This window comes from Cnephaeus nilssonii (assembly GCF_951640355.1).
Source record: "Cnephaeus nilssonii genome assembly, chromosome: 12".
Taxonomy (NCBI): domain Eukaryota; kingdom Metazoa; phylum Chordata; class Mammalia; order Chiroptera; family Vespertilionidae; genus Cnephaeus; species Cnephaeus nilssonii.
The window spans coordinates 81276611-81300047 of NC_137083.1; the positions used below are offsets into that span (position 1 = coordinate 81276611).

Here is a 23437-nt window from a genome sequence, read left to right on the forward strand (position 1 = left end):
CTCTCTCGGGGATCGCCGCCTCAGCCAGGGGGTGCTGTGACGCCCCTTGGATGACAGAGGAAACCGAGAGTCGGGGGAAGCGCGTCTCTGGGAGGGAGGCCGTGCTCAGAGAGAGCGGAAGACAACCTCGCCGAACAGGAGGGGTCTAACCGCGGAGCTGCCCGGCCCGTGCAGGATCGGTGACCCAGGTCCCCTGACGCGGGGGCGGGGCTTCGGGGACAGGAGTGGGAGCAGCAGGGACCCCCGTGAGGCTGGGGAGGGTGAGGAGACAAGGCTACCACTTCCTGACCCTGGTGCCTCACCCGGGGTGGGGGCAGCAGCTTCTCCCAAGCCGGGCCAGTGCCAGGCCTGCCCTGCGGCTCCGCTGTCACCGTGCCAACCCCGCTGTCACCCAACTCCGCTGTCACCGTGCCAACTCTGCCGTCACCGTGCCAACCACGCTGTCACCCAACTCCGCTGTCACCGTGCCAACTCTGCCGTCACCGTGCCAACTCCGCTGTCACCATACCAACCCCGCTGTCACCCAACTCCGCTGTCACTGTACCAACTCCGCTGTCACCGTGCCAACTCCACTGTCACCGTACCAACTCCGCTGTCACCATGCCAACCCCGCTGTCACCGTACCAACTCCGCTGTCACCGTGCCAACTCCGCTGTCACCCAACTCCGCTGTCACCGTACCAACTCCGCTGTCACCGTACCAACTCCGCTGTCACCATGCCAACCCCGCTGTCACCGTACCAACTCCGCTGTCACCGTGCCAACTCCGCTGTCACCCAACTCCGCTGTCACCGTACCAACTCCGCTGTCACCGTACCAACTCCGCTGTCACCATGCCAACCCCGCTGTCACCGTACCAACTCCGCTGTCACCGTGCCAACTCCGCTGTCACCCAACTCCGCTGTCACCGTACCAACTCCGCTGTCACCGTACCAACTCCGCTGTCACCATGCCAACCCCGCTGTCACCGTACCAACTCCGCTGTCACCGTGCCAACTCCGCTGTCACCCAACTCCGCTGTCACCGTACCAACTCCGCTGTCACCGTACCAACTCCGCTGTCACCATGCCAACCCCGCTGTCACCGTACCAACTCCGCTGTCACCGTGCCAACTCCGCTGTCACCCAACTCCGCTGTCACCGTACCAACTCCGCTGTCACCGTACCAACCCCGCTGTCACCGTACCAACTCCGCTGTCACCGTGCCAACTCCGCTGTCACCCAACCCCGCTGTCACCGTACCAACTCCGCTGTCACCGTGCCAACTCCGCTGTCACCCAACTCCGCTGTCACCGTACCAACTCTGCTGTCACCGTACCCACTCCGCTGTCACTGTGCCAACTCCGCTGTCACCCAACTCCGCTGTCACCGTGCCAACTCCGCTGTCACCGTACCAACTCCGCTGTCACCATGCCAACCCCGCTGTCACCGTACCAACTCCGCTGTCACCGTACCAACTCTGCTGTCACCATGCCAACCCCGCTGTCACCGTACCAACTCCGCTGTCACCGTGCCAACTCCACTGTCACCATACCAACCCCGCTGTCACCCAACTCCGCTGTCACCGTACCAACTCCGCTGTCACCCAACTCCGCTGTCACCGTACCAACTCCGCTGTCACCGTACCAACTCCGCTGTCACCGTACCCACTCTGCTGTCACCGTACCAACTCCGCAGTCACTGTACCCACTCTGCTGTCACCGTACCCACTCCGCTGTCACCGTACCCACTCCGCTGTCACCCAACTCCGCTGTCACCGTACCAACTCCGCTGTCACCCAACTCCGCTGTCACCGTACCAACTCCGCTGTCACCCAACTCCGCTGTCACCGTACCAACTCCGCTGTCACCCAACTCTGCTGTCACCCAACTCCGCTGTCACCGTACCCACTCCGCTGTCACTGTACCCACTCCGCTGTCACTGTACCAACTCCGCTGTCACCGTACCCACTCCGCTGTCACCGTACCCACTCAGCTGTCACCGTACCCACTCCGCTGTCACTGTACCAACTCCGCTGTCACCGTACCCACTCCGCTGTCACCGTGCCAGCGTGGGGCCTGTGCCAGGAAGCAGCGAGCCTGGGTACCTGCGGAAGCCGTGCTGCCAGAGCGAGTGGTCAGCACTGACTCCATCGTCACGCCCTCCCTCGAGCCCCTGAGAAGCAGGAGAGTCCTTTCCAGCCAGAGGAACCCCCCTGTCCCCCCATTCAGGTGCCGTGCTGCCCTCCTCTGGCAGAGCCCGCCTCCCAGCCACAGACCCTTCCCGCCACCGCCCGGCCAGACGCTCCGGGCAGGGCGAGGCTCCCGGCCGCAGCTCTCTCCTGACGCCGGTGGCTTCCCCCCACCCTGGACACCAGGAGCCCGGCGGTCTTGGGGCCCAGCTCTCCCCCCTCCTCTGACAGGTTCTCAGCCCGTGTGCGCCCTGCGCTGTCACAGGAGCACGAGCCGCCGGCCCTGAATGCCTGCTCCCCGTCAGCGCGGGGCCGCTGGGCGTGGAAACGGCCCGTCAGACCGGCTCCGCGTGGAGCAGGGCTCGCGGCTGCGGGGACATTTCCCCCCAGAAAGCGGCGGGTCCCAGCCATCAGCAAGGAGCCCTCGTGGCCGCCGCCTGATGGTCCAGCGTCCGAGAAGGCCAGGCCGTGAAACCTAGTTTCTACGGCGACAGCACAGGCGTTTGGTCCACGCGGACTCGGAGCGGCAGCGCCCTCCCAGCGGGAGCAGCGCTGTTCGGCCTGCGGTTCCTTCCGCTGCCGGGGGCCAGGACGCCCCCGCGGGCCTCGGGAGGCGAGAGCCGGCAGCTGCACTTGCTGACCGCGTGTCAGGTCAAGTCCTCCTTCCAGAACCAACGGAGCCACGCCCGGCCCCGAGGCTGCGGCCTGCACCCATTGTGGGAGCATCCGTGCCATAGCGCCTCGCCTCCAGCACGCCCTGAAGTAACAGACACCAGGACACCCACCGAGTCCCGAGGGCGGGGACTCCCGGCCACTCCCGTGCACACAGGTAACCGTTAGCGGAACGAGGAAGTACGTGTGTTCTGGCCGTTTCCCTGTTTTTCTTACTCATGACTGCTTTCCTCAAAGGCCACCAAAACAGTCACATTATGCGGCACCGGCACCGGCACCGGCATCTCAACCATCAGACGGCTACCCGGCTCACACCAGTCAGCCGCCCCAGCCACACGACGTCACTGGACCCCACACTGGCAGCGTCACTGGACCCCACGCAGGCCTCCACGCGGACAGCACGCCGCGCACCGACGCGTCTCAGGGCAGCCCGCCGCCACTCACCGACCCCACTCCGGCTCGAAGAATCCTCAGTCCCGACGACCGTTCCAGGTGGTCCTTGTTGCTGACTGTTGGGAAGAAGAAGCACAGGGTTAGCTCGGGGCCTGTCCTCTGCTGGACACGGCGGTGCCCTCCCTGCGCCACGCCCAGTCCCAGCGCCACGCTGGGCACGAGCCGCAAGAGGGAGACCTGAGGGCCGGCGTCCCCCGCTCCCCGCTCCAAGCAGAGGTGCCGTCCCAGGAGACCCACGGACCCGCTGGGAGAAACAACGTGGACGTGGCTGCCAAGAGCGAGGTCTTGTTTTAGATCAAAATGACAGGGTTCATGACGTGCTCACTGGAACAAGGCCGATGACCGGCCCTCCTGGGAGCGGTGCGGGGGGGGGGGGGGGGTGCACTTCACTCCTCTCTCATAATTCAGCTTCGGCAGAGCCTCCCTAGTTGGCCTCTGACGCAGGACGAGGAGGGCTTTCCGAGAACGAGGCCCCACATCAGCAAGAGGATGGTGAGTGCTGCAGCAGTGAGTCCGGGCCAGAAACCAGGCGCCCCAGCCCACACCGCAGACCCAGCACCCGGCCCACACCGCAGACCCAGCACCCGGCTCACACCGCAGACCCAGCACCCGGCTCACACCGCAGACCCAGCACCCGGCCCACACCGCAGACCCAGCACCCGGCTCACACCGCAGACCCAGCACCCGGCTCACACCGCAGACCCAGCACCCGGCCCACACCGCAGACCCAGCACCCGGCTCACACCGCAGACCCAGCACCCGGCTCACACCGCAGACCCAGCACCCGGCCCACACCGCAGACCCAGCACCCGGCCCACACCGCAGACCCAGCACCCGGCCCACACCGCAGACCCAGCACCCGGCCCACACCGCAGACCCAGCACCCGGCCCACACCGCAGACCCAGCACCCGGCCCACACCGCAGACCCAGCACCCGGCCCACACCGCAGACCCAGCACCCGGCCCACACCGCAGACCCAGCACCCGGCCCACACCGCAGACCCAGCACCCGGCCCACACCGCAGACCCAGCACCCGGCCCACACCGCAGACCCAGCACCCGGCCCACACCGCAGACCCAGCACCCGGCCCACACCGCAGACCCAGCACCCGGCCCACACCGCAGACCCAGCACCCGGCCCACACCGCAGACCCAGCACCCGGCCCACACCGCAGACCCAGCACCCGGCTCACACCAAAGACCCAGCACCCGGCTCACACCGCAGACCCAGCACCCGGCTCACACCGCAGACCCAGCACCCGGCTCACACCGCAGACCCAGCACCCGGCTCACACCAAAGACCCAGCACCCGGCTCACACCAAAGACCCAGCACCCGGCCCACACCAAAGACCCAGCACCCGGCTCACACCAAAGACCCAGCACCCGGCTCACACCAAAGACCCAGCACCCGGCTCACACTGCAGACCCAGCACCCGGCTCACACCATGACCCAGCACCCAGCTCACACCACAACACAGAACCCGGCTCACACCACCCAGCGCCTGGCTCACACCACCCAGTGCCCGGCTCACACCATGACCCAGCGCCCGGCTCATACCTCAGGCCCACCTGCCCCGCTCACACTGCAGACCATCACCCCACTTTGCCAGGAGGAAGCTGTCACGAAGCCTGTGACTGTGATTCTGTGGAAGGTGTTTGGGATGAAGCCCCGTCACTTTGGAAAGGAAAACCAGAATGTGCGGCGGTCGTGGGATGGCGAGGAGCCTCCTGTTGGGCGCAGCTGGGGGCGCAAGGACCTTCATGGCCAGACGAGCCCGCCATCACCTCCCCCCAACTTTGGGCCTCTCCATCGTCTTGGGAACAAATGAACATATTTTTCACATTTGGGTAATTACCCATCAGCCCTCTGGTTAGAGAACAGAACCCCAAAGCACCTGACACTGTGGTGGGGTGCCAGGCCCAAGGGGGCCTGGAGGGGAGAGAGCTCTGCTCAACAGAGCCTGGCACCGGCCTCGCCGTCTGCTGTGAGCGCAGCACGCTCGCTGAACGGGAGCCGCGCTCGGGCATGACCGCGGGCCGGGCAGAGCAGTGGGTTTGAAGGCTCTCCACCCATTGCTGCAGCAGCCGGTGTCTCGGGCTCAGGACCCGGCACCAGTGACGATCGGGGTCAGCAGCCATTCGGGACAATGCATGGGGCAGGGAGCCAACCTGGTTGTGCTGCAGCAAAGCCTAATCCACGGAGCGGGCGTGACCATTGACACTGCAGGCGCCGAGTGGGGTCTCCCTCCTGCACATCCCGGCCTCCTGTCTGCAGGGCCTCCAGGCCCGTCCCGTGTCCCCCCACACACCTGCCTTGCCCGGCCTCCCCGCGGCCCGGGCTGGTCTCCTGCCCCAGGCCCCTGACGGAAGCAGCCGCCACTTCTCAGCCCTGGGAAAACGTGGTCACGGGCCAGACCCCCATGCACCCGCCTGTTTCCCGCAGGAAAACCATGCGTTTGGGCGCCCACTCATGGGTGGTGTGAGGACTGCAGGCGCCGCACTCGCCAGGGCTGGCGTGGCAGGGTTCACAGTGGTTTTATGGAACCTGCTCTGGCCGGCCCGCCTGCTGCTCGGGGCTGTGACACGCCCACAAGCTCCGGACCACACACTCCGTCTGCATCCCGGCTGCACAGGCGCGGCCTCCCGCTGTGACCGCATCCAGGGACTCCCCACAGCAGTCCCCGCCCCAAGCTCCCCAGGGGAGCCTGCTGCCGGGCCTGCCCCCGCCTCTCCGAGGCCCACCCTCTCTCCCTCCCGGAGCCTCTGTGCTGCCGCCCCCCCCCCCCCCAGACCAGGCCGCACCCTCACCTGGGGCTGCGCAGCCCTGTCTCCTGGACCCTTCGAGTCAGAACATGGAGGGTTTGGGCTCAGTGGAGCTGAGCCAGGTTGCATGAGAGCACTAGCCTCCCTCCCTCTCACTGACCACCCACCCATTCGGGGCGCCAGGGTCAGGGGCCAGGGCTGGGCTGCCGTCCAACAGGAGTGCAGTGGAGCTGCGTGTCTGTGAGGGCTGGGAAGGGATACGCAGGGGAGGGGTGAGTCCTGGGCACACGGCTCCCGTGTCCACCGTCCTTCGGGAGGAGGGGCCAGGCATGCCCATGCACAGAAGGGCCCGTGGCTCAGGGTCTGGAAGGGCCTCCAGGAATGGCCCCCGCTGCGCAGGTGTGCGGGGGACAGGGCAGCGCCATCACCGCAGCCTGAGCCAGCGCTCCCCGTGTCCCTGCCGTGACGCTCGGCTGCGCCGGGCTGTCCCGTCCCCCACAGCCTCTCACCGGAGCGCAGCTGCTAACCACCTCCCGCAAGGACAACCTGCGTGTTCCTCCATGTGACCACACAGACCCCCACGCACACATGCACACACACATACGCACACACACATAACATACACACATGTACATGCCAGCACACTTGTGCACATGCAAACATTTACCTTTCTTCTAGTATACGTCACACAATTACATACATATATCCAGACACACAACACACATACATGTACAAGCCCCCACACTGGCACACACTGGTGCATATGTGCATGCACACATGTGTGCACACACGTGCGCTCACACACATGATTAGGGCAGACCTAGGATCGGTGTCCCGTGGTCAATCTACTCACGAAATGTGGCATTGCACACATTTCCTCACTTTCCCACAAGGATGCTGGGCGGGCCCCGCACACCCCCGGCTCTCAGAAGGGAATGAAGCCCATTCCCAAGATGCCTCTCAGGGGCCTTCCGAGCGTGGGCACCACCCGTCTGACATAACTCTCTCCAGATCCTGCGACGTCCCTCATCCAGCTCCGGGGTTCCCTCCGGCCACGGGAACTCACCCCCATCAGGGCCCGGAGGCGCCGGGAAGTGAGTTCTCGGAGGACCCAGGCTGCTGGCTCTTCCCGGCGGGTCTCCAGTCCCGGGCGCGTTCCTGGGGCGGGGCGGCGGCTCGTCCCCGTGGGCTCAGAGCTGCGCGGGGCAGGGCTGTGTGCCCCGTCCCAGCCCGGGCCGGCCTTCAGCACGCAGCTGTTCTGAAATGCCTCCTTGGCAGCGAGGACAAACCAGAGAAGCTGTGTGCTGGCGTTTCTCTGAGACGTGCCAGTTTACCCTGGCCTGGCCTGTCTTTATCTTTATCTTGAATTCGCCTAAAATAAAAACGTTTGTGACTCCAGACCCGCCGACAGCCTTTCCAAGGTTGTTCTCACAGCCTACCATCCACACGCCTCTGTGAGCCTCACAGCCACGCGGCCTTGCCCTGCACCCCTGTGGCGGCCGGGCATCCACATCCACCCTCAGGGACGCACCGCCTCGGCGTGCGGCTCTGCAGCTGCACACACCTGCCGCTCAGGCGCTGCGTGGAGCCCTCACCCTTCAGCGACCTCCACGGGAGGCATTTCGGGGGCAGGTAGGCCTTGCTTCCGCCAGATGTGCCGTCCAGGGTCGGCTCTGCCTGGCAGTCTCGGGTGGATCCCGAGTTGGGTATGAGGGCGCAGGGCGCAAGGCGGGAGCAGCGACTTAAGTAGGATAGGACAGCGATGATGCCGTTTGGTCTCCATGGAGACGAGGGTTCCCAACACTGAGAAGCCCCCTAACGCTGACCCCTAGGTGAAGGCTACCGTATGCCAATGAGCCCGAGGGGCAGAGCCTGCACACCCTCGAGACCCCGCCACGGCCGCTGAGTTCACGCTTCACTTCACCGGGACACCTTTTGCACTTGGCAGTTTTCCCAGCATCCCGCGGGATTAAGACGTGGCTGTGTGGAGGGACCGTGTCCGCCCCTCTGACCTGGAAGGGGGTGCGATGAGACCCCTCTGTCCAGGGGGCTGCGGGGACCGCTCAGGGTGAACCCCACGAGGAGGCACACCTTCCCATCAAAACTTTCGTCCACTCGGCCACGTCCCCAACCCCAGGGGCCTGGCGGGGAGGGAGCCAGGGAGCTGCCATGACCTTCAGGGGCCTCTGACTGACCACCGTCCCCGTCACTGAGACCAGCAGGGCCCCTGGGCCACATGGGCAGCAGCTGTGGGGGCGGCTGGACAGCCCCTCCCTCCGAAGCCGTGGGGCTCCGAGCCGTGGGCTCAGCCGGGGCAGGCGGGAAGGAGCCGCCATGGAGGAGGCAGACTTGACGCCCAGGACCTGCCCGGCCGGTCCTGCAGCCGCCTGTCCTCAGGGAGGGTCTCAGCCAGACCCGCTCCTTGTGGGGGGCGGGCAGTGGAGGGCGCCGGGCTGGGGCCCTGTGAGCCCCGCTCTCCTCAGCCCCATGAAGACAGCCCGTCCCCCACACGCCCTCGGCGGGGCCAGCGGCCACGGCAGGAGCAGGAGGACCTGCCTGGACTCCCGGCCTACCACAGGACGGCCACTCGCCAGCGGGGGAGGCCCACCCTGCCCCTGGGAGAGCAGTGACTGCGCCTCCTGCCACAGAATGTGGGCATGGAGGGTGAGGGGAGGAGGGTGAGGGAGGAGGGTGAGGGGAGGAGAGTGTGGGGAGGAGGGTGAGGGGAGGAGGGTGAGGGGAGGAGAGTGTGGGAGGAGGGTGTGGGAGTGGAGGGTGTGGGAGGTGGGTGTGGGGAGGAGGGTGCCAGGAGGAGGGTGCGGAGAGGGGGGCGCGGGGAGAAGGGTGCGGGGAGGAGGGTGGGGGAGGAGGGTGTGGGGAGGAGGGTGGGGGAGGAGGGTGGGGGAGGAAGATGTGGCATGGAGGGTGCGGGGAGGAGGGTGCGGGGAGGAGGGTGGGGGAGGAGGGTGTGGGAGGAGGATGTGGCATGGAGGGTGCGGGGAGGAGGGTGGGGGAGGAGGGTGTGGGCGTGGAGGGTGTGAGGAGGAGGGTGTGGGGAGGAGGGTGCGGGGAGGAGGATGCGGGGAGGAGGGTGCGGGGAGGAGGATGCGGGGAGGAGGATGCGGGGAGGAGGGTGTGGGCATGGAGGGTGCGGGGAGGAGGGTGCGGGGAGGAGGGTGCGGGGAGGAGGGTGGGGGAGGAGGGTGGGGGAGGAGGGTGGGGGAGGAGGGTGCGGGGAGGAGGATGCGGGGAGGAGGGTGCGGGGAGGAGGGTGCGGGGAGGAGGGTGCGGGGAGGAGAATGCGGGGAGGAGGGTGCGGGGAGGAGGATGCGGGGAGGAGGGTGTGGGGAGGAGGATGCGGGGAGGAGGGTGCGGGGAGGAGGGTGCGGGGAGGAGGGTGTGGGGAGGAGGGTGCGGGGAGGAGGGTGCGGGGAGGAGGATGCGGGGAGGAGGGTGTGGGGAGGAGGATGCGGGGAGGAGGGTGTGGGCATGGAGGGTGCGGGGAGGAGGGTGCGGGGAGGAGGGTGCGGGGAGGAGGATGCGGGGAGGAGGGTGTGGGCATGGAGGGTGCGGGGAGGAGGGTGCGGGGAGGAGGGTGTGGGGAGGAGGGTGCGGGGAGGAGGGTGTGGGGAGGAGGGTGCGGGGAGGAGGGTGCGGGGAGGAGGATGCGGGGAGGAGGGTGTGGGCATGGAGGGTGCGGGGAGGAGGGTGCGGGGAGGAGGGTGTGGGGAGGAGGGTGCGGGGAGGAGGATGCGGGGAGGAGGGTGCGGGGAGGAGGATGCGGGGAGGAGGGTGTGGGGAGGAGGGTGCGGGGAGGAGAGACTAAGGGGCACTGTCACCTGGGCCCAGCCCGAGGGCTCCCTCCCGGCGGGGAGTCCACCTGTGTCCGTGCCGGCTGTGCCAGTGGCCGTGGCGGAGCCGGTTTGCGTGCGCGCCGGGCCTGCCGTCCTGCACATCTGCTCACCGTGCTCGCGCGCGCACTTGGGCCGCACCTGACCGCACGGGTGACGCGGAGCCGCATTGGCTGGCCGCTAGACGGAGACCGCAGCGGGGACTGCAGATTCCTGTTTTCAGAAATAAGGACTACACTTTGATGAGATTTTAAAAACAGAGTCAGCCTGTGAGCTGTGGCTGGTGACGGCTCCAGTTTCCAAGTGCAAGTGTCAGAGCAGGACCCGAGGACGGCCCGCTGGGCTCTCAGGCGGCCCCTGGCGGCCCCTCGCAAGCTCAGGTCTGTGACGGCGTCCTCGCCAGGCCACACAGCATGGACCTGACTGGGCACCGGCTGTGACAGCAGCACAAGGAGGCTCCGTGGAGCTGACCCTCAGGGCAAGGCCTGGAGGGGGCACATCCCAGGACAGGTAACCCTCCCCCTGCCCGGAGCTGAGTGCCTTCCCCACACGACTCCCCAAGGTCAGGGTCACCGAGAGAGGAAGGGGGCACCCTGCCTCCCCTTTGCTGGGGCCGGAGTTCACCTCCTTCTGCTGCAGGGAAAGGGGGACTCCTGGGGTCTCATCGCACCAGCAAAGCGAGCCTGATGTCCCTGCGCGCCCGGCCCTCTGACCACCGTGTCCCTGCGCGCCCGGCCCTCTGACCACCGTGTCCCTGCGCGCCCGGCCCTCTGACCACCGTGTCCCTGAGCGCTGGGCCCTCTGACCACCGTGACCCTGAGCGCTGGGCCCTCTGACCACCGTGTCCCTGAGCGCCCGGCCCTCTGACCACGTGTCCCTGAGCACTGGGCCCTCTAACCACCGTGACCCTGAGCGCCGACTGTGCCCTCTGACCACCGTGTCCCTGAGCGCTGGGCCCTCTGACCACCGTGACCCTGAGCGCCGACTGTGCCCTCTGACCACCGTGACCCTGAGCGCCGACTGTGCCCTCTGACCACCGTGACCCTGAGCGCCGACTGTGCCCTCTGACCACCGTGACCCTGAGGGCCCGGCCCTCTGACCACTGTGATCCTGAGTGCCCGGCCCTCTGACCACCGTGTCCCTGAGCGCTGGGCCCTCTGACCACCGTGACCCTGAGCTCTGGGCCCTCTGACCACCGTGTCCCTGAGCGCCCGGCCCTCTGACCACCGTGTCCCTGAGCGCTGGGCCCTCTGACCACCGTGTCCCTGAGCGCTGGGCCCTCTGACCACCGTGTCCCTGCGCGCCCGGCCCTCTGACCACCGTGTCCCTGCGCGCCCGGCCCTCTGACCACCGTGTCCCTGAGCGCTGGGCCCTCTGACCACCGTGACCCTGAGCGCTGGGCCCTCTGACCACCGTGTCCCTGAGCGCCCGGCCCTCTGACCACCGTGTCCCTGAGCGCTGGGCCCTCTGACCACCGTGTCCCTGAGCGCTGGGCCCTCTGACCACCGTGACCCTGTGTACCTGCCGTCTGACCACCGTGACCCTGAGCGCTGGGCCCTCTGACCACCGTGTCCCTGAGCGCTGGGCCCTCTGACCACCGTGACCCTGAGCGCTGGGCCCTCTGACCACCGTGTCCCTGAGCGCCCGGCCCTCTGACCACCGTGTCCCTGAGCACTGGGCCCTCTGACCACCGTGTCCCTGAGCGCTGGGCCCTCTGACCACCGTGTCCCTGAGCGCTGGGCCCTCTGACCACCGTGTCCCTGAGCGCTGGGCCCTCTGACCACCGTGTCCCTGAGCGCTGGGCCCTCTGACCACCGTGTCCCTGAGCGCTGGGCCCTCTGACCACCGTGACCCTGTGTACCTGCCGTCTGACCACCGAAGGGAGGTCATGGCAGAGGGCAGCCTCCATGCAGAGCCACGCCACCTGGAGGAGGCCTGTTTGAAGAGGCCACCTTAGCTCCTACAACAACCCAGCAACAGAAATAACCAGGGCGCACTCTGCTGAGATACAGCAAAGTCAAGTTGGTAGAAAAACTAAATGTGCGCTTGTTGGCGTGCGTATAAACCATCATTTAATTAAATACGCATCGTGCTCCTGGGGAGGATGTCCCTGGTCAGCTCATGATGACTCTCTGTCTCTCTTTTGTTTTTAAATCCCCCTGAGGATATGTCTTTATTTATTTTTTTTCTTGTGTTTCTTATTTTTATTATTTTTTTTATTAATTTCTTTATTGATTAAGGTGTCACATTGTCCTCATCCCCCCATTCCCATCCCACACCCCTCCCCACGGATGCCCCAACCCCCTGTTGAACTTAACCATTGGTTAGGCTCATATGCATGCACACAAGACCTTTGGTTGATCTCTCCCCCCTCCCCCCACCCTCCCCTATCCTCCCTTTGAGGCCCGATAGTCCGATCGATGCCTCCTTGTTTCTGGTTCTGTTCTTGTTCATCAGTCTATGTTGTTCATCATTTCCCCTAGATGAGCGAGATCATGTGTCACTAGAGATATACTTATATGAACTGAATGTGAGATGAGCAATAATAGTTATGCTGACAGGCAAATGAAAGTGAGTTTCTTTCTGGACCAACAGTTCTTTTGAGACCCAATATCAATGTCCACCAGTTCCTTATGTGTACATGTCGGCACTGACCCCTCTGCTCTGGATGGTGGACAAATGGTGGTAATGCAGGTTCGATTCCCTCTGGTTGGGTCTCGGCCGGACCCAGGGGCACGTGGCCTCACCTGGACCCAGGGGGTGCGTGGCCTCACCTGGACCCAGGTGCGCACGGCTTCCCTCGGACCTGGGACCCAGCCTCACCCGGGTCCAGGGGCACACGGCCTCACCCGGACCCGGGATCCAGCCTCACCCGGATCCAGGGGCACATGGCCTCACCCGGACCCGGGATCCAGCTTCACCCGGACCCAGGGGCGCATGGCCTCACCCGGACCCAGGGGCGCGTAGTCTCTCCCAGACCCAGGGGCGCGTGGCCTCACCAGGACCCAGGTGTGTGCGGCCTCACCCGGACCCGGGACCCAGCCTCACCCGGATCCAGGGGCATACGGCCTCACCCGGACCCGGGATCCAGCTTCACCCGGACCCAGGGGTGTGTGGCCTTACCCGGACCCAGGGGCGCGTGGCCTCACCCAGGCCCGGGACCCAGCCTCACCCGTATCCAGGGGCACACGGCCTCACCCGAACCCGGGATCTAGCTTCCCCCGGACCCAGGGGCGCGTGGCCTCTCCCAGACCTAGGGTCGCGTGGCCTCACCCGGATCCAGGGGCCCACGGCCTCACCCGGACCCGGGACCCTCACCCGGACCCGGGACCCGATATGTCTTTATTAACGTGAGAGAAAGAGAGGGAGAGTGAGAGAACCGTCAATGTGAAAGAAGCATCAACAGGTTGCCTCCTGCACGTGCCCCAACTGGGGATCAACTCCACAACCTTTTGGTGGACAGGACGATGCTCCAGCCAACTAAGCCACCCAGCTAAGGCCACGATGACTTTCTCTTGATAGTTAGAAATTTTTCTCGTTAATTTGTAATTCAAAAATATAGTTTACTAGAGGCCCGGTGCAAGAAATTTGTGCACAGGTAGGGTCCCTAGGCCTGGCCAGCAATTAGGGCCGATCAGGTTCCCCACCTCCCGGCCTCCCCACCTCCTCCTTCCCTTCCTCCCTCAGCACCCCACCGCTGCTGCTGGTTTCTCACCATGTTCCATTCCGCCCCCTGGTGGTCAGCGCACATCATAGCAAGTGATCAAACTCCCGGTCTCTTGGTCAAACTTCCAAGGGGACAATTTGCATATTAGCCTTTTATTATATAGGATACTTGCATTTAATGAAATATTAGATACCATGGAGTACTTATAAAATATATGTTGGTTACAAAGAATAAGACAACAAATGCCCATGATACCCACACTCTGAAAAAGAAATGAAACATAATTACATTTGTACTTCATCTCAATTAGTTCAATAATAAAAAAGCAATTACATTCGATACCCTAAGCCCTGTGGCCCCACCCACTCATCCCCTGAATTCTGGGTAGATCGATTCTTTTCTTTTTTTTAAATATATTTTATTGATTTTTACAGGGAGGAAGGGAGAGGGATAGAGAGCTAGAAACGTCGATGAGAGAGAAACATCGACCAGCTGCCTCCTGCACACCCCCTACTGGGGATGTGCCCGCAACCAAGGCACATGCCCTTGACCGGAATCGAACCTGGGACCTTCTAGTCCGCAGGCAGACGCTCTATCCACTGAGCCAAACTGGTTTCGGCTAGATCGATTCTTTTTCTGGAGTTTTTCACCCATGTCTGCTGCTTATTTTGAACTTAAGCATGTTCCTCTCTGACTGGCTTCCCCCCGACCTGTGTCTGGGGCTCCTTTGTTCTGCACGTCCCGTGGGTCTCGTGTCCACGCCGTGAGGCTGTTACACGATCCATCTCTCCAGCCAGCTGTCCGGCTCAGTGGACACTGGGTTATTTCTCCTTTTCCTGCCCGTCCAGTGACTGCCATCTCGGGCACACACAGGAGGTTTCCTCTCGTGGAGTCACTTGGACATAGAGTCCCAAAGCGATGGCATCTCCTACCATCAGCTGGTAAGAGTTCTTTAAAAAAAGCAATGCATTTAATTATTTTAGTTGAATGTATTGGGGTGACACTGGTTAACGAAATTACACGGGTTTCAGGTGCACATTTTCAGAACACATCACCTGACACTATTGTGAGATCACCACCCCAAGTGAGGTCTCGGTCCATCACGATTTATCCCCCTAGACCCTCCTGCACCCCCTTCCACCCCAGGCAACCAGCACACTGCTGTCCATGCCCTCGAGTGTTTTCTAGGAGCTTCTATGGCTGCAGAGCCTCACTCTGTCAGACTTCAACATCTTTGCCAACTTGGCAGATGCCACATTGTATCTCCGTGGCCTCCCCTGCACGCCTTTTATTGCCAACCAGGCGCAGCACTGCTGTGTTTGCTCACCGCCTGCTTCCTCCTACAGGAGCTTTCCTCTGCTTCTGCCCGGGCTGGCTTTTCCTTGTTGCTTTGCAGGAGTCTTTAAACGCCCCCCACGGACACTGTCAGCATGTGGGCTACCACGACCTCACCGCAGTTTGTGGTTTGGCTTTCTAAATTTCAGTGAGGTCTGAGTCACCCTTCTGCATCAGGTTTGCACTCTGGGTGGGCCTCAGAGAGCCCCAGGCTGGGTCCAGCCACCGCAACGACGTGGGTGTCGCAAGCAAGGGAGCTGCAGGCGTACAAAAGCAATGTTCACACTCCATGGAGTCTATTAAGTGTGCGCGAGCATCATATCGGAAAAAACAACGTGCGTGCTTTAATGAAAAACACTTTATTGCTGGGAAGTGCTGGCCACTACCTGAGCCTTCATTGGATGGCAACCTCTTTGCTGGAGGAGGGTCCGACCTCGGTGTTGGCTGCTGGCGGATCAGGGTGGCGCCTGCTGAAGTCTCATTATTCAGCTCTTCTTTTTAAGTCCTCATTTTTGAAAGACATTTTCTCAGTATAGTTCTAGGTGTGTCATTTGTTAAAACCAGACATCCGTGGAGTCTGCCTTCCGCGGAGGCCTCTCGCCGCAGCGATGCTGTTGGAGAGCATCTCCCCGCAGCAGAGCGTCCGGCGGGTCCGGCCCCTCACACCCTGTGCTGCTCCCCCGACTGAGTCGGGCACGCTCAGTCCGTGTTTCCAGTCTTCGCCAGGAGCAGATTCTGCCTCAGGAAACCCCTGTCTTCGCTGGTCACAAGAAGCAAGCCCTCGTCCGAGAAAGTTCCGCCCGTCTTCCGGCTCCACGTCTAAGCCTAGGCCAGCTGCCGGCCCCACCTCACGCAGCGCACCCTCGGGGCTTCGCAGCCGGACCCAGGCCCGCAGCTGCCTCTTCCTCTGCTCATTATTCCTCCGCAGCCCACACCTTCCTCGGGGGCTTCTCGTCTTTTGTCTGTAGTAACCCTTTCTGAATGAACTTAAATGACGATCTACTGGTGACAAGCTCATTTATTTGAAAGTATCTTTATTCAGCTCTTTTTAAGTCCTCGTTTTGAAAGACATTTTCAGTATAATTCTAGGTTGACACTGTTTCCCCTCAGAAGGAGGAAGGCCTTTCTTCCCACCGTCTGATTCGCTCGGCTGCGGGACCGCCACCAGGCCCGCTCTTCCCGCTGGACCGCCTCCGCTCCTCTGCGCTGCGTTAAGATCCCGCCCTTGTCGGGGGTCCGCGGCCTCTCTGTTGTGAATCCAGATGCAGAAATGTTTCGCTCCAGTAGGCTTACAGAGTCTGAGAATTGGCATTTCCATCGGTGATATACATTTTTCAGCCACTGTGTCTTCATGTAGCACCTCTTGACACCTTCCTGTCCCTGGACTCCTGCTAAATGTGTATGAGATGGTCGTAGCTTGTCTTCTAAGACTTCTTACTTTTAAAAATCAGGCATTTCTTTTCTTTATCTCTCTAGGCTGCATTCTGGATAATTTCTCCAGTTCTATCTTTCAGTTCACGCATGCCCTCTTCAACTATATCTAATCTGCTTTTACACTCATTTCTTGAGTTTAAACTTTCTATTTTATCTTCCATTTAAAAATTCTATTGTTTTAATATTTTTGGTCATTTTTGAGGCTATTAATCTCTGGTTCATATGTTACCTCCTTCTTGTGGGTTCCTTTACACATGAAAACACGTAAGTTTATGTTCAAGGTCTCTTCATTGTGCCCTTGGGTTTATTTGTCCATCCTTTCAGCCGCCCTTTGCTCATGGCTCCTTGCTCTCCAGCATGTTGCTGTAAACTCCTGGGATTTTAACTGTGGGAACCCTTTGAGGACAGAGAACATGGGGGTTCCTCCAGCAAGGATGTGTGCTTCCTTCTCTAAGCTAACTTCCTCATTTGGGTTTTAGGGGCCACGTGGAGGTGCATGGGACAGCGTGTTCCTGTGAGGCCGACTGTGTTCAAAGCCCTGGTGCGAGCCCACACCCCACCACCGCACCCCAGTGCTGAGCACGGAAGCCCTTGGGCCAGTGGAGGCGCTCGCCGTTGTTCTGAGGTGACCCCCCCCGCCCCGCCTCCTCCCCACAGCCCGCGAGGCTGGCGAGGCCATGAACGCAGCCCATGAGGCCGTGAATGCAGCTGGTGATCACGGGCTGTGAACCAGCAGGTGAGGTGTGAAGCAGCCCATGAGGTGTGAAGTGGCCCATGAGGTGTGAAGCGGCCCATGAGGCTGTGACTGCTGCCCATGAGGTGTAAATGCAGCCCATGAGGTGTGAAGCGGCTGTGAGTTGTGAACCAGCAGGTGAGGTGTGAAGTGTCCAGTGAGGTGTGAAGCATCCCATGAGGTGTGAAGTGGCCCGTGAGTTGTGAAGAGCTGGTGAGGTGTGAAGCGGCTGGTGAGGTGTAAATGCGGCCCATGAGGTGTGAAGCAGCTGTGAGTTGTGAACTAGCAGGTGAGGTGTGAAGCAGCTATGAGGTGTGAAAGCCAATGTTTGGAAAATGCCCTCAAGAGAAGGTCATCAGTGTCCACTTAGGGTCCTGCTTTCACTTGGTTCGGGACCTCCTAGAATTCCAGCGTCCCTGGAAGCTGACATGTTGCAGAGTGTATCTCTCCACCTTCACATTCTAGCATTTTTGGTTATTTCCTAAATGGCAGTCAGTCCGGCATCTACTTCTCTCAGCACACGGAGAGAACCGGAGGCCCCAGGCCCCCGAGAGGCCTCCCCCACCGCTCTGCACTCCTGGAGGCGCAACTTACTTAATTGGTGGGTTTGAGCCACACCTCTGGCAGCTGTGAAGTGTGTAAAGCACGGAAGAGCTGAGCATTGTGTGCGAGGCTGAGCGCCTCGTAGATCGGTGTGGAAATCGGCCGGCCACGCGTGCAGCAGGAGCTCACGCTCACCGCGACCCGCGCTCCCTTTCCCGCCCACTCGCTTTGTCCCGCAGCAGCTCCGAGCCGGCCAGGCGGGGCCGCCGCGCAGCGCAGCGGAGTGAGCCCTCCGGGAGGCCGCGCCCACACGCCTGCCCCGCGCCCGAGGTCCTGTTCGGCCTCACAAAACCTTGGACTGTGAAGCAGCGCGTGTCTCAACAGGACAAGCCGCTCCCTTTAATGGGCGTTTACTCTAAAGAGGGGTGTGAGGGAGGACTGTGCAGACTCAGGAGGGCCCTGAGAGACCCCTCGGGCTGCACATTTGCATCCTGAGAGCGGCCGGGGCCTTCCACGCACTTCCGCGCTCCCAGGCCGGTGTCCGGCAGCCAGACAGATTCCGGGGTCCTTTCACGTGCACCTCTGCCCACCCCCACGGGTGCTCGGGGCCCATGCCCACCGCACAGAGCACCCCTGCCCACCGCACAGACCACCCCTGCCCACCGCACAGACCACCCCTGCCCACCGCACAGACCACCCCTGCCCACTGCACAGACCACCCCTGCCCACTGCACAGAGCACCCCCTGCCCACCGCACAGAGCACTCCCTGACCACCGCACAGACCACCCCCTGCCCACCGCACAGACCACCCCTGCCCACCGCACAGAGCACCCCTGCCCACCGCACAGAGCACCCCCTGCCCACCGCACAGAGCACCCCCTGACCACCGCACAGACCACCCCCTGACCACCGCACAGACCACCCCTGCCCGCCCCTATGGGTGCTCAGGGCCAGGCCGCACATCCTGCCCACACCTGGCCCGCCGGGCCTTCTCTCCGATGTGCTGGGGAGGGGCAGGCGCCACAGCCTCAGCCTCAAAGGCAAACGCGGGCAGAGCCCCAGGAGCTGGGAGGTCAGCCCATGGCACCCAGGCCTGGGCTCCCCAAAAGCCCTGTGTCCAGTCTCCCAGCCACAACTGAGGAAACAAACGAGCCTCGAGTCAGCCGCCTCCCGCGAGGCCCAGAGAGCGGCGGGCGGTGGCGGCAGGGAGGGCACGTAGCTTCAATCTCCAAATCATTTTTCAGATTATTTCAACTAGACACTGTTCCAGGTCCACTGCCATTAACTCAATATCTGGTGTCACCGTTTCGGCTCTCCCTTTCTGTGAGTGCCTCCGGCCGGCCCGGCAGCCTGGGCAATCTAAACGCAGTGATGATTTTAGCCGCCGCAGGAGGGAGAGGAGGGCCTGGCTTCGAGAAGTGGGTCCGCCTCTTGCCATTCATCTCTAGACAGCACAGCCACGGCCAGGGCTCATAACAAGAGCTGCCCCAATTTCACCGTGTAATTGGCGTTCCCAATGCAAATTTCAGGGACAGCTGATGTGTGTTTTTAATTAAAAGGCATCTGAATAAACAGCCGTATTCTATGACACATTTTCTGATAATTTTCAGTGTGAGGCCTCAAAGCTGCCCCAAAAGATCCTTCTCTCCCCGCATGCTCTCGCAGTTTTACGTTCTGAATTTTGTCAGACTTTTTTCTTCAGATATGTACATATTCTGGTAAGCACATGCCTTTTATAAAAGCACCCATGAACTTTAATTAGGTCTCCACATTATAAAGTGTGGAACGAGTTAGGTCTCCTCAGCTGCCTTTCTAAGACAAGAGAGTTAGTTTCATTCTTGAAGCGTAATAAGAAACATGCAGGTCGGAATTCTTTCTGAAAAGTCTGAAGAACTAGAAACAGTGAATATACCCTCTGAGCCCCATACAACCAAACTGGAATATTATCTACACGGCAGAAGGTAAACAACAAAAGAAATAGGAAGGAAGCATAAAATAGGATAAATAAAAACACACATAGTTATCTGTACACTAGAGGCCCGGTGCATGAAAATGCATGCACTGGAGGGGGTCCCTCAGCCCGGCCTGCCCCCTCACAGTCCGGGAGCCCTCAGAGGCAGGAGGCGGCCCAGCGATCAGGGGAAGGTGACGCCCCCATCACACCTCTGCTGCTGCCACTGCTGTCAGTACAAGCCTCGGCCGGCCCTGGTTACCTGAGCCTCAGGTGGCCCTGGGCGGCTGGGCAGCCGCCATCCGAGGCTTGCCTGCACCTCGGGCCAGCCCTGGCGGCTGGGGGGCTGAGGGGACTGGGTGCCGCCATATTGTGGCTGTGGGTGCCACTATATTTGAGGGCGGGGCAGTCAATTAGCATACTCCCTCCTTATTGGCTGTGAGCGCTGCCATCTTTCAGGGCATGGCAGTCAATTAGCAAACTCCCTCTTTATTAGGTAGGATATTAAAAGCCAGTGACCATAAGACCATAATGACCATAATGACTGATTGCTATGACGCCCACTGTGGCCAGCAAACCGGCCTGATCGGGGCATGAGGCATGGGGCCGGTGGGCCAACCTCGTGGCCCCTCCCCCATGCCAGCCTGCCCCTGATCAGACTCTACCACCCCGGTCAAGAGCGGGGCCAGCTGGCCAAACACCCCTTCCCTTCCTCCAAGCCAGCCCCACCCCTGATCGCACCCCCCAACCCCAATAGTGGGTGGGGCTGGCTGGCCAACCTCCTGCAGCTCCGCCCCGTGGCCGGCAAGCCCCCAATAGGCCCCCACCGCCCTGATAAGCCTTCAGCCCTTCCCCCTGGCCAGCCCCACCCCAGATCGACCCCCCCACCCTGATCAGGGGCAGGGCCAACTGGCCAACCACCCATGGCCCCTCCCCCAGGCTGCTGGCCCCCAATCGGCACCCCCACCCCATTCAGGGGTGGGGCTGGCTGGCCCACAGCGCACAGCCCCTCCCCATGGCCTGCCCCACCCCCAAGCAGCCCCCAACCTCAATTGGGGGTGGGGCCCTCTGGCCAATCACCCATAGCCCCTTCCCCCAGCTGGCCCGGGCCTGGTCGGGCCCTGATCAGGGTGGGCTGGTTGGCCAACCTCCCACCATCTCCTCCTCCCGACAAGCCCAGCTCCCATCTGCCCTGATTGGGGCCGGGTCGACCGGACCCCACCTGTGCATCAATTCGTGAGCTGGGCCTCTAGTTGCAATAAAAGTAAGTAGGTTGAATTATCCTGTTAGGACAAACTCACCAAGGCCTACAAGAAACGCATCCCACACAAAGCAGCTCTCCAGGACTAAGCATGGAGAGGGAGTGAATGAGGTAAATGTAGGCAGAAATAAGGGAAGGCCATGGTGTTAGCACAATGACAATATACAACGTTAAAGCTATTTTGTAAGTGAGATAAATTAATTACATATTAATGTTAAAAAAACCAAAATGAAGGCAGCGTATCCATGTGCCAAGAAAGAACGGACACCATGGACATTTATGAGGAAGAAGGGACACGCGGCCATGCAGGACAGACACAACCTCGATGGCAGAAGCACTGAGGGCCACCCCTGCCGGGACCTGGCCCGCAGCACCGGGCTGCCTCCCAGCACCTGTGGTCTAGGTGCTTTCAATCGTCCCGCTGTCCTGATGAGAAGTCACACAGCGTCCAGCCGGCGCGGCTCAGGGGTTGAGCGCCGACCTATGAACCGGGAGGTCACAGTTTGATTCCTGGTCAGGGCACATGCCCAGGTTTCGGGCTCAATCCCCAGTAGGGGGCGTGCAGGAGGCAGCCGATCAATGATGTTCTCTCATCATTGAAGTTTCTATCTCTCTCTCCCTCTCCCTTCCTCTCTGAAATCTACTTAAAGAAAGAAGTCACAAAGCCAGTCGGACTGGATTTGACGTGCGTCTCCCTCACCCATACGGGGACGTACAGTCTTAACCACTTCATAAAGACTGTTCAGCACAGCTGATCAATCTCTGGAAACAGGAACCTAACTCGTCAGATGCGGGGCCTCGAAGAAGGCTTCACCATTTCCCAATAGTAAAACCTGACAGGGTGCATTCTCTGATCGTGAGCTAATAAAATTAGAAATTAAAGCCACAGAATACAGAACTCTGCCGTCAGTTGGGCACACAGGCCACCTTTACTAGTGCGCACGCAGAGCAGAGGAGGACGGTGACCTGTGGTTACAGCACCCGCAGGCGCCGTGTGGGGAGGCTGTGCGCGGCCCGCAGCCTGCCGCCTGGCGCCCAGGGTTTCATTGTCACAGGAGAAGAAGGCCAACAGGAAAGGAGGCATTCAGGTCGAGGAGTCAGAAGTAAATGGTTAAAAGTTAAGAGAAGGAATAGAAATAGAGTCCAAATATAAGTTAACAAACTGTGAAAGGGAAGCACAACTGATGAACTACCCATGAGCTGGAGTCTAATAAAGAAAAAACACACCCTAACCCCCAAATTACCCAAAATTAACAGTGATAAAGGAAACAACCACAGTTTCGGTGGAAATTTAACAGATACAAACGAACAATACCAGTAAGAGTAAAAACCTGAACTCTTAAGGAATTGAGCTATGAACAAAAATACACATAACTGAACTGGCAAATAATGAAAAAGAACTCTGAGCAGATAACTGCAGGGAAATGGAGAAGATCAACAAGAACTGTCCTTCAAGAAAAGTGGTGACAAACAGAAAAGCGGTGAATCCCGTGTCACAGCCACGTGTGGCCCCTCAGGGTGAGCGCCATCAGGGCCTGGGCTCCGTGGCAGGGATGTGGCCGTGGACGGAGCAGAAGCTCCGCACTGCGGCCGAGCGGCGTGCTTGGGTGCTGTTGCCTTTGAACGTGCCGTTCTAGGCGGAGTGCAGGCGCCGGAACCTCAACACCCGCTGAGCAGAGCGTCCCGGCCCTGCGCTTCAGAGGCGCGGCGTCAGGCCCGAGGGAGCGGCGCCACCTGCCCTCAAAGGGGCGGGCGGTGTCCTCCGCACGTGCGGCCGGGCACGGGCCTCATCCAGGGACAGGAAGTGCGTCTGGACACGGAGCGGGCACCGTTCACAGTTGCCCAAAGGCAGACCTGAGTGTAAAGCTCCAGACTCACCGCGCCTGGGGGAGCAGGAGCAGATGGAGGGGCCTCGGGTTCAACGGTGACTGTAAACACAGCACCGAAAGCACAATTTGTAAGAGAAAACAGTGGCAATGGGGCTTCGTTAACACCAAAATCCTTCTGTTCTGCAGACACTGTTAAGAGAGTAAATGGCAAGCCACACACTGGGAGAAAGTATTTGCAAAACACAAGTGACTATTATCTAAAGATACAAAACTCCTAATACTCACCAATAAGAAAACAACGACCCTGTTAAAATTGGCCAAAGACCTTCACAGACACCTCAGCAAATAAGCCGAGCAAGCGTGAAAAGACGCTCCACATCATGTCGCCAGGGAAATGCAGCTAAGACCACGATGCGATGCCGCTGCGCCCATCAGCAAGGCCACATCCAGACACTGACACGTGCTGACGAGGACCGGGGCGCGGGGCTCCGACGCGCTGCTGGCAGGAACGCCGATGGTGCAGACACTCTGGGAGGCAGTGCCACAGTTTCTTACAAAACTAAGCATATGCTCCCCAGACGACCCAGTGATCACACGCCTCTGGATTTACCCACAGCACCTGCAGGCTGTACCCACACAGAGACCTGCCCGTGGCCCTCAGATCGGCTTTCCTCATCATCACCCAGCCCTGGGAGCAACCAGAATGTCCTTCAGCAGGGTATGGCCAGGACACGACGGTCCTCCCACACTGTGAAGAAATGAACTATGAGACCAC

General features: G+C 61.2%; 1 protein-coding gene across 1 annotated transcript in view; it reads right to left on the reverse strand.

Moving 5' to 3' along the window:
* The window catches only part of PTPRN2 (protein tyrosine phosphatase receptor type N2), a gene marked incomplete at both ends in the record, with an annotated part of 459743 nt that overhangs the window by 195467 nt on the left and 240839 nt on the right, over nucleotides 1-23437 (reverse strand). Inside the window, one exon of the mRNA XM_079785821.1 lies at nucleotides 3285-3349. Coding sequence (XP_079641947.1) covers nucleotides 3285-3349 — 65 coding nt within the window. The remainder of the gene's footprint in view (nucleotides 1-3284; nucleotides 3350-23437) is intronic.